The sequence below is a fragment of the Ictalurus punctatus genome, unplaced genomic scaffold, assembly GCF_001660625.3.
Source record: "Ictalurus punctatus breed USDA103 unplaced genomic scaffold, Coco_2.0 Super-Scaffold_100060, whole genome shotgun sequence".
Lineage (NCBI taxonomy): Eukaryota > Metazoa > Chordata > Actinopteri > Siluriformes > Ictaluridae > Ictalurus > Ictalurus punctatus.
Genome location: NW_026521090.1, coordinates 1,167,985 through 1,179,301, shown reverse-complemented (window position 1 = coordinate 1,179,301; position 11,317 = coordinate 1,167,985). Strand labels below are relative to the sequence as shown.

The 11,317-nt window shown below is 42.1% G+C and overlaps 1 protein-coding gene across 1 annotated transcript; it reads left to right on the top strand.

The window, feature by feature from the left end:
• The first annotated feature begins 2,884 nt into the window (after positions 1-2,884).
• Positions 2,885-8,848, top strand: LOC108261556 (E3 ubiquitin-protein ligase UBR2). The gene is made up of 6 exons (XM_053679052.1): positions 2,885-2,975; positions 3,893-4,042; positions 4,459-4,580; positions 4,649-4,761; positions 8,510-8,563; positions 8,687-8,848. The coding sequence occupies exons 1-6, from the start codon at positions 2,902-2,904 to the stop codon at positions 8,846-8,848; spliced, it is 675 nt and encodes a 224-aa protein (XP_053535027.1). The 5' UTR covers positions 2,885-2,901.
• The last annotated feature ends 2,469 nt before the right edge of the window (positions 8,849-11,317 follow it).

The following is an 11,317-nucleotide window of genomic DNA, read 5'->3' as shown; positions in this document are numbered from 1 at the left end:
GTCTGACATGTGTGTGTGTTAATGTAACGCATATGAAACAACAGTGTGGGGTTGTTCATTAATGTGATGTGTAAATGTCCATGGAGGCGGATAAGAGACCTCAGTGTTGTTAATGAGGCCACTTGTCGATGGGAAGAAACTGTTTTTGTGGCGTGAGGTTTTTGGACTTGATGGACCGCAGCCTCCTGCCAGAGGGGAGTGCCTGGAAAAGTTTGTGTCCAGCGTGAGAGGGGTCAGCCATAATCGTGACTGCCCACTTCAGGGTCCTGTACAGGTAATGAAGGAGTGGCAGATTGCAGCCAATCACCTTCTCAGCAGAGCAAATGACATGCTGCAGTCTGTCCTTGTCCTTGGCAGTGGCAGCAGTGTTCTAGATGACCTCAACAGGAGGTGAGTATGGACTCATACTCATGATGGAGGTGTAGAAGTGCACCATAATTGTCTTTAGTAGGTTGAACTTCAGCTGCCACAGGTAGTACACCCTCTAATTTTTTTAATCAGAGGCCTGATGTTCAACTCCCACTTGAGCATGTTTGCCATGCACCTTGAGGGTTGTGGGTTCGAATATCACCTCCGCTTGTATGTCCTCCCCATGCTTTGAGGGTTTACTCCCATGTTGTAGTGTAGGCTGATTGGCATTCCCAAATATTCCGTTGTGTATGTATGATTGTGCCCTGCACTGGGTTGCCCCTCATCCAGGGTGTCCTATGCCCCAAGTTCCCTGGGATAGTCTGCAGTCTCCTTGTGACCCTGTGTAGGATAAGTGGCACAGAAAATGGATGGATGGAATCTAATCTTACAACCTGAAGAAAAATTTAATGAGTCCAACATAACTGAAAGACATTACACAATCACTGACAGACAATGCCTCCCTCTATTGGTTAATAACAGTAACATACAAAAATCTTGGTTGTTAAGTTTACATTGAGGTTTTTTGTTTGTTTGTTTGTGAGTGATTTTCAGTAAAGTCTAAAATTCACAAGTGTTCTGTATTCTTTAATACACCTCACACAACACTTTAGCTTGTTGACAAGTTATTGACAAATATTCCAGTACTTCACAAAACTGTAGTCTATTATTTTCATTGTCAAACAGGTTCTTTTTTGTTTTTTAGAGCAGGACACATCCATCCATCCATCCATCCATCCATTTTTACTACACAGAGTCAAGGCTCTCAAGGGACTCAGGGCACAAGGTGAGGGGACACCCAGAACAGGGTGCCAACCCATCGCAGGGCACAATTGCACACTTCAATTTTTTAGAGATGCCAATCAGCCTACAGCGCAAGGGCCCCAAAACGCTGCATAAACTTATAGTTAAGAATGTTCTATTTTTACTTTTGTCTAATTAATTATGTTTTTTTCTAAAATGCCATCAGAATGCTTACTTCATGAGTGGCGTATTGTGGACCGGGTGTGGTGGTCCACTCGGGGCCAGAAAGTCCAGGGCCACTTTTAGGCCCCGTACACACCTGATTATTGCTGTTAATGCTAAATAACAAGCTGAAATTTTAAATATTGATGTTAAAACACTGAAATGAGGGCCCCATCCCTATATTTTGTCTAGGGTCACAAAATCACTAAATCCGTCCCTGTGCTAACCACTACACCACCAAATAGGACACAAGTTTTATTTTATACATTTCAAAAATATATATTTTATTTAAAAAAAATATATTTTTTTGTATGAGTTGCATTTTAAAGCCATAATATTTGTGATTTTATGTGAAACTATTATAAACAGGTGTCACTCAAGTGAATTAAATGTAGATAATGACTGAATCCTACTATATGGACGATGCGTGAGTGCACAGCTGCTGCACCTCCCTGTGAAGGAACAGGGCACTGTCACAAGGAGGTCAGACTTTGAGCAACTTTCTATTCCACAGACATATTAACCATTACCCTTTAAAGTGTTGAAGAGCTTAAATCTACACGTGTGTGTGTGTGTGTGTGTGTGTGTGTGTGTGTGTGTGTGTGTGTGTGTGTGTGTGTTGCAGACTGTGTGGGACAAAGACAAAGCAGAGAGAAAAAGGAAAGCTGAACTGTGCTGGAAAAAGGCCATGGCTCAAACATTACAGAGCCAGAGTCATTTTATCAATAAGTACATAGATCTGGTCACGCAGGATTCAGAGGATCTGGACGCCTCAGCCTCTACATCAGCAGAGCATAGGTACCTAAGCATGCTCGCAGTGACGCAGTGTTCTTAATAAGTCAACTTGTATTGTGTTCTCAATATCCAGTCAGTACATTTATGTCAGTAAATGCATGCATCAACACTTCCTTGACTTTGCTGAGCAGTTGTCTGTTCTTTGTCCTAAAGGTTCTTGCATATAATGGTGGTCTTCACATAACATAAGTAAATTCCCATCCTTTAACTCTTTATCTTGCCTATTCATTTAGAGCATTTTCTGTTGGGGTAAATGAGTAGAGAGGATCCTAGGCCATTTTTAGCAATTTCCTGGTGATTAAAAAAAGATGAATCCATTTATTCAACATTAATTATTTTAACAAATTCAGAGGTACCTTAACATAAAATTAAGGTTATAGTGAACTTGTAACTATCCGTCTCTGCTTGGTACAGCCCCAGTTCATGTGACAGTGCTCTGGTGTGTGTGGGACCTCGTCGTTGGCGTGCCAGAGGAGGAGAGAGGAGGCAGATGGAGATGTGTATCCTGTGTCACGAAGCGCAGGAGATCCTACCTGATGGCACCGCCATGGTGCTCGCTGCCTTTGTCCAACGCTCTACGGTCATGTCCGAGAACCGCAAAAGACCCCCTCACAATCCAGGTAAGGTTATGGTTTACAGTGTGCAAGTCCAGTAATTGGATAGGTTTGAGTAGCCAGTGTGCTTATTTCTGGAGGATACATGTGTGTTACAGAGAGGTATGATCCCCTCTTCATGCACCCTGACCTGTCCTTTGGTACCCATACCGGCAGCTGTGGCCACATCATGCACTCTCACTGCTGGCAGAGGTGAGGAGTTGGGCAAAATGTTACTTCTAGACAACCTTCTACTTAATCTGAAATAAAAAGTTTTGCTGTTTCAAATGTTTGTCGATATAGGCAATAGAATCAGCAGCTAACAGTAAATAGTTTGTCTAGAAAATAATATGACCTCTATATGAGCAATCACAATAAATTAGCTAATATTAATCAATCAGTCGGGATGTTTTGTGACCGAAAAGTCAAAAACCTAATCTGTGATGTACAGGAAAGTCTTCATGGATGTGTGGTGATCGATAAGATGTAGATCCAAATTGGATGTGTTTGGCTTAAATATGCGATCTGCAGATATTTATTTATTTTTTGACCCAATACAGTGAGCTGATCATCGACACATAGCATGAAACAAAGCTTGCTATGTGCACTTGACTATTTTTCACTGTCTTAGATCAAGCCAGTGTTACTTGCGTAGTCTGTAAACTTATTGCGCCTCATGGGGAAGCAAAGAACGTTAACCTGATCTGACCTTAGGAGTAAGTGCAGTCAGTATCAAAAGCTAATGAAATCAGGTGATGGAACTTGTTACGCTTGGTAATCAGCAATGCTCGGTTGTTTAGGACGTCAGATTCTGCCGTGTGCTGTGCGCTTCCCAATCAAAAATACTTTTCATATGTTCCTGTTCTTCAATGGAGGGGAGTGCTGACCAACAGTTTACACTCCTGAAGAATGTTACCTCGGAGAGCTTTACTAGCAGTATATGGTGTTCCCACGTCAATCCTACATCCATGTCAAGCTTAACAGCTCAGTGGATCAGTTTGCTTGTCACTGCTTAATAGATGTGACCAGTTCGATCATTTCTGTGATTGCATGGTACATATAAAGCTCATGGAAATTTGACAGGTTGTCAGATAATGGTCTCTTAATCTTCGAGTTATTTTCTCTTACAGATACTTTGAGACACTCCAGAGTCAGGATGCGCAGTGGCTGCATGAGCAAACCAGTTACGATGTAGAGAATGGGGAGTACTTGTGTCCACTTTGTAAGTGTCGCAGTAACACCGTCATTCCTCTCCTGCCCCTCACTGAGACCACCTGCAGGTACTCGCATACAAACTTGTGTTTGTGATTATTCTAAGTGGAGTTGCTCTGAATCCGGACTGCTTATCCGGACTTGGCGAATTAGTTGTAGTGGCTCTGTAACCAATGCAAGCTTGCCTATGAAATGCCATGGAAGGGTACAGAATGACACTGTAACAGTGCATACCCCATTCCATTATTCCTCTTATTTATTTATATATTTTATAGCAAGGGAATTGATATCATCTTTAGCTGAATTGCATGTCTTGCCATGTTGAGATCAGAGTATAGAATTTCTGCTTATGTAAGATGGCGAATCCACTGCTGTTGCATGATATTTAGTCACACTGACTCAGTTTATTACAGTAAATTTGCCAGTTGTCCCATTGAGGTGACATTTTCTCTGGTTAAATAGTAAAATGCATGCATGTTTGTAGTTACAGCAATAGTGAGCAGCCAGGTCTGGCTCATTGGCTGAATACAACGTATATAAGCAGATCAGAGCCTTGCACTCTGCTCATAAGAGAGCCAAGCCAACAAGTGAGTCTCATCATACATAGTGCGTGTGCTCCTTTTTTGTGTGTGTATGCGTGCACATGCAGTCATATTGTGGTGTTTGTCTTTTAGATGCTGGTGAGACAGAGACTGTGGAGGACTCTCCTCCTCCTGAGAGTTTCGGACTGGACCATAAAACACAAGATGATGGAGGCCAAGCAGATAACAGACAGTTTAACCCAGTGGTCTCAGGAGGGATTTTGTCCCACTCCTCTTTGCAGATCTTCTCCAAGTCATTAAGGTTTCGAGGCTGACGTTTGGCAACTCGAACCTTCAGCTCCCTCCACAGATTTTCTGTGGGATTAAGGTCTGGAGACTGGCTAGGCCACTCCAGGACCTTAATGTGCTTCTTCTTGAGCCACTCCTTTGTTGCCTTGGCCGTGTGTTTTGGGTCATTGTCATGCTGGAATACCCATCCACGACCCATTTTCAATGCCCTGGCTGAGGGAAGGAGGTTCTCACCCAAGATTTAGCCCCGTCCATTGTCCCTTTGAAGTTGTCCTGTAACCTTAGCAGAAAAACACCCCCAAAGCATAATGTTTCCACCTCCATGTTTGACAGTGGGGATGGTGTTCTTGGGGTCATAGGCAGCATTCCTCCTCCTCCAAACACGGCGAGTTGAGTTGGGTCTACAATCTTGTCCCTGACATCCATGGAGAGCTCTTTGGTCTTGGCCATGGTGGAGAGTTTGGAATCTGATTGATTGATTGCTTGTATGGACAGGTGTCTATTATACAGGTAACAAGCTGAGATTAGGAGCACTCCCTTTAAGAGTGTGCTCCTAATCTCAGCTCATTACCTGTTTAAAAGACACCTGGGAGCCAGAAATCTTTCTGATTGAGAGGGGGTCAAATACTTATTTCCCTCATTAAAATGCAAATCAATTTATATCATTTTTGACATGCGTTTTTCTGGATTTTCTTGTTGTTATTCTGTCTCTCACTGTTCAAATAAATCTACCATTAAAATTATAGACGGATCATTTCTTTGTCAGTGGGCAAACGTACAAAATCAGGAGGGGATCAAATACTTTTTTCCCCTCACTGTATCGCTTTGCTTGTATCTTTCTCATTTGTAAGTCACTTTGGATAAAAGCGTCTGCTAAGTGAATAAATGTAAATGTAAAGAGAATTTCCTTTCAATATACTTTATTGATTTACAAAAGGCTGGCGTAGATTTAAAACGTTCTGAATTCTGACTGTTAATTTTTATTTACCCGGTTTATGATGCTCGTGAGTGTGGCTCTGTGACATATTTAACACATTCAGCAAGACTTTAATGCGAACACGCGACAGGAAATACCAGTTTAAAGCAGCAGGCGCACAGGTTTGTTTATGATTAGCACACGCACACTTATAATATTGTCACTACAGATCCCATGGAAATTAATGCTACTTTTGAATGGTTTTACTCTTCACTTTATAAATCTGAATTTCCTGCAGACGATATAAAGTGAATTCAATTCAATTTTATTTGTACAGCGCTTTTTACAATAGACATTGTCTCAAAGCAGCTTTACAGAAATATCAACATGGTATACAGATATTAAAGGTGTGAGAGGAACCAGACTCAGAAGGGAACCCATCCTCCTCTGGGTCACAACAGATAGTGTGAAAAAGTTCATTATGGAGTCATATGAAGTCTGTATGGCGTTAGGAGCAGCCGTAGTCCCAGCAGTCTGGAATTAGAGAAGATTTGAGCTCCATCCAGAGGCAGAAAGGATCTGGATCTCTAGTATCTTCATAAATGCATTTCTTCAAAACCTTTGTAACCCTGTTATTGATTCGAATACTGCCATGCAACTGGACTCCCCACTCTCTCTTGAAGAAATTATAAATTTAGTTAAAACTATGCAATCTAATTAAGCTCCTGGCCCGGACAGATTTTCAATTGATTTTTTTTTTTTAAACGTTTATTGGAAAATTAGCTCCATTGCTTTTATCTGTGTTCAACGAATCCTTGGAATGTGGGTCTTTGCCTCCAGCTCTGACACAAGCCCCTACAGCTCTGCTTCGTAAGGAGGGTAAGGATCCGTCCTCCTGTGGTTCTTATAGGCCGCTGTCTCTGCTTAATGCAGATGTAAAGGTGTTGGCGAAAGTAATGGCATCTCGTTTAGAGAACGTACTCCCTCATATTATATCTGAAGAGCAGAACGGTTTTATAAAGGGACATCAATTGTTTTTCAATACCTGTACACCAGGGGTCTCAGACTTGCGGCCCGCGGAACGATATTTTGTGGCCCCCTACTTGAAATCAAAGCTTGCTGTTAGTGCGGCCCACCACCACTAACTTTTTCTCACATGCACCTGCGTGAGTCATTGCCCTGGGTGTTTTATATTTTTTAACACTTGTGGGCTACCATAGCTCAGGCTCGTGACAACAACACGAATTATCAACGTTGGTCACTTGAAACGTGTTTTGGGAGTGTTACCCAGTGCAAATAAGTTTTTTTTGTCACCCAGTCATGTCTTTTTCAAAACCTGCCGTGAAGAGAAAGGTTGGCGATGAGCACAGACAATTTCAGGAGACGTGGGAAACGGAATTTTTTTTTTGCAGCGCACATGGGCATTCCGACGTGTCTAATATGCACAGATAAAGTTGCGGTGCACAAGGAGTATAACATCAGACGTCATTACTCAACTAGACATGCTGAGGAGTATGCAAAATACCAGGGAGATGAGTGAGAGGACCGGATCGCCAAACTTAAAACATGTCTACTGAGGCAACAAGATTTTTTCAAGAAAGCAAGCAGAGAGAGTGATGCAGCAGTCGAAGCTAGCTACGTGGTGAGTGAGATGATTGCTAAGGCAGGAAAGCCATTCAAAGACGGCGAGTTCATCAAACAGTGCATGGTACAGGCTGCAAGTATAGTCTGTCTGGAAAAGAAAGGTCAGTTTAGCAACATCAGCCTTTCAGCCAACACAGTGGCAGAGCGCATTTCTGACCTGTCTGATATCATTTAAGATCAACTGCGTGAGAAAGCTAGACATTTCCATTCATACTCAGTCGCTCTTGAGAGCACAGACGTCACTGACGCTGCGCAGCTCGCATTATATTTCCGTGGTGTTGATGACAATTTTGAAGTGATGGAGGATTTGCTCACAATAATTCCAATGCATGGCCAGACCACCGGTCAGGAGATATTCCACCAGCTGTGTGATGCCATTGTGGATGCCGGCTTACTATGGAAGAGTTTTGCTGGAATAACAACCGACGGAGCACCATCAATGACAGGGAGGAGAAATGGACTGGTGGCACTTGTTCAAAGAAAACTGGAAGACGAGGGTGTGGAAGAGGCCATTGCTTTGCACTGCATTATTCATCAGCAGGCCCTTTGCAGCAAATGCCTTAAGTTTGACAATGTGATGTCTGACGTTGTGAAATGCATCAACCATATCAGATCCAGGGGCTTAAAGCACCGGCAGTTCCGCACCTTTTTGGAGGAAATAGTCAGCATATGAGGATGTGCTCTACTTCACCGAGGTACGTTGGCTTAGCAGGGGGGACGTCTTGAAGAGGTTTTTTGAGTTGAGAGCAGAAGTGAAAGCCTTCATGGATAAGGATGGGATGGCTGTTCCTGTACTAAGTGATCCCAAATGGCTAATGGACTTAGCTTTTCTTGTTGACATCACACAGGAGCTGAATGTACTGAGCAAGAAGTTACAAGGCCAGGGCCAGCTTGTCATTCTCCACAAAACTTGTGTTATGGAAAGCCCAGCTTTCTCAGACAAACCTCTGCCATTTCCCAGCATGCAAGGCGCTCATGGATTCAGGCACACCATTCAGTGGTGAGAAGTACGCTGATACCATTCTAAAGCTACAGGAAGAATTTGATCACAGGTTTGCAGACTTCAAGACACACAGAGCCACATTTCAAATTTTTGCTGACCCCTTCTCCTTCGATGTGGAAGATGCCCCCCCCCTGTGGTTCAGTTGGAGCTAATTGACCTGCAGTGCAGTTCTGAACTCAAAGCCAAGTTCAGGGAGGTGAGTGGAAAAACAGACAAGCTTGGACAATTTATGAGAGAATCACCCCCCACGTTCCCTGAGCTTTCCAAGATGTTCAAGTGAATCATGTGCCTTTTTGGGAGCACCTATCTGTGCGAAAAGCTGTTCTCCACTATGAACTTTAATAAATCAAAGTTCAGGTCCAGACTTACAGATGAGCATCTTCGAGCCATACTGAGGGTCTCAGTTGCTTCCTCCCTCAAGCCAAATGTGGCTCAGCTGTGTAAGAGGAAGCGCTGCCAAGTCTCTGGCAGCAAGGAGTAGGAGGAAGTAAGAGAAACCTATGTTCTGAAGAACTGTTCATGTTCTGCATGTTCTGAATAGTTATTACTAAAGATAAAGAAGATTGGATCGGTTGTACTGTTTTTGGAATACTTGAAATCCTTTTTTTGTGGAATACTTGATGCGGCCCAGCTTCACCCATACTCTACCTCCAGCGGCCCCCAGGTAAATTGAGTTTGAGATCCCTGCTGTACACTCTTTAATACCATTTATTCAAAGCATTCGACTGAGATTGGGATTTCTTTAGATGCTGAAAAAGCATTTGACAGGGTTGAGTGGCTTCAATCCACATCAGAGAGGAATGATATCTAAGATTTATAATTTCATTCTGGCGTTAGGTAGTGAGGTGAGTACCAAAATTAAGAATGCGTGGGAAACGGAGTTAGGAGTACAGATAAGTGAAGAGTGTTGGGAACGTGCTATAGGGAGGGTACAGTCTACCACTTCCTGTGCTCGTCTTGGACTCATCCAGTTCAAAGTTTTTCACAGAATCCATTTGTCTAAGTCGAGACTTTCTGTAATATATCCAGAAGTAGAGGACAAGTCTGATAAATGCCATGGCTCTCCCTGCCATCTTGGCCATATGTTTTTCTTTTGCCCTGATCTCCATGGTTTTTGGACTGGTTTCTTTACCATCATGTCCACTATTCTCAGAGTAGATTTAAAACCTTGCCCATTCATTGCTATATTTGGGATTCCTGATGCCTCAGTTCCATTATGCTGTGTACAAAAAGATATTATCACGTTCACATCCCTTATAGCAAGACGTTCCTGTGGCTGGTTCATGTAAATAACTCGTACAGTCAGGCAGGTGTTGGTTATTTAAAGAAACCATTTATTTAACAACAACAACAAACACCTCTCTTCCACCTCCTTCTGAAAAGACAGACGAAATAGAAATCACACACTGCAAGGACACAGCCAGGTTCTCTTTTACACACACTTGAAAGGAGATAAACCAGCTGAACTTTCTAATCTTACATTAAACATCCAACAAGCAGCTTTCGGGTCACAGTGAGACATTAATGACAAGTTCCTGTAACGCTTCTTCTGCTTTAAACTCGAACCTGAGGGTTACAACACCATCTGAAACTAAAACAACTTCTATCTACAATGCTACAGTGCAGAAGAGTTATTCTGACCGGAGGGTATTTCACTGTAGTACCTTATGCTCAACGATCATTCGATGATGAGCATCATGCAGCTCACCTGTCTTAATCCCGTCCTTCGCTGCATGTTAAACGCAGTCAGTGAAACCGGTTTGTAATGAACGTGTAGAGAGAGAGACAGAGAATAAGAGTGAATAAGTTCAGACGTTACTTTAACGTATCTGTTATCTGAGTGATGAGTGCCTTGACCTCGGACATGATCTGCCTAGCGAGGTAGGAAGCGTGAGGTTAAACGCTGTGACTGTAAATAAACACTGATAAACAGGTGTTGACTACAAATTGTGCACTTACACAACGTTCTGAAGCTCCTGCAATGCATCATCAATTAAAGTCTGCAGGGACGCTCGTCTCGCCGCCACGTCTTGTGGTACAGCCTGTTGGTTGCCCTGCTGTGCATTTCCAGCCATGATGTCTAAAAATTTTTCCACCAAAATGATAAATTAATACAAAAAATACATGGAGTTAAGTTTAGTTTTTTCATATGATGTGAAACAAGCGAATGGAAGACATCTCGCGAAAACCTATCTTCTAGTTTAAACAATAAGGCGATTCTTTTAGCCAACACTTTAACATTTTTACCTCATAAGGATCTTTGTTTAGAAGTCAAGTAATACATGTTATTCTTTAAAAGAGCTGTTTAAAAATAATCCATATTGTCTTCCAAAAGACACAAACCTTTAGGATATAAAAATGGTTAAAAGAGCTGTTTATAATCATTTTTTACCTCCTAAAGGCTTATGTTCAGAAGGTAATACATGCAATTCTTTTAAACAGATTCTTTTTTTTTTTTTTTTTTTTTTTTTTTTAAACACTTTACCTCCTAAACTTTTTTTATTCAAAGGCAAACCGGCCTCCCTAAAAACGTAATCAACATTTGTTTTCACTTATTTCACAAAACAAATATTCTACTCATATATGTACACATTCAAACATCATGCTTTTTCTAACAATTTGGTTACACAAACGAAATAACCCCCACAGTAACACAAACACATGTGCAATATTAAACATTGATATGCTTTTCAGACATATTTCACCACCAAAAATCTGATTAATTAACATAAACACCTTTTTGGGAGGGGGGGTACTCCCCAACACACCCCTCTCCACCACTGCCTAGACACACAGGGGCCAGATTGACCCACTGATACAGTCAATAGGGTTACCCCCACCCCTGGTCATAAATTAGCTTACCTGCAGAAACGTCGGCCTGAGAAGCACAAAGGGCTATAAATCAGCACACATTAGTTTGATTGACAGTTTGACAGAAAGTGTATGATAT

Bases quoted from the DNA above. Each gene is read 5' to 3' on its own strand.
- LOC108261556 (XM_053679052.1), top strand. From the start codon at position 2,902: ATGCACCCTGACCTGTCCTTTGGTACCCATACCGGCAGCTGTGGCCAC. The intron at 4,043-4,458 runs GTACTCGCATAC...GCATGTTTGTAG, and splicing joins CTCACTGAGACCACCTGCAG to TTACAGCAATAGTGAGCAGC. The intron at 4,581-4,648 runs GTGCGTGTGCTC...TTTGTCTTTTAG, and splicing joins AGTGAGTCTCATCATACATA to ATGCTGGTGAGACAGAGACT.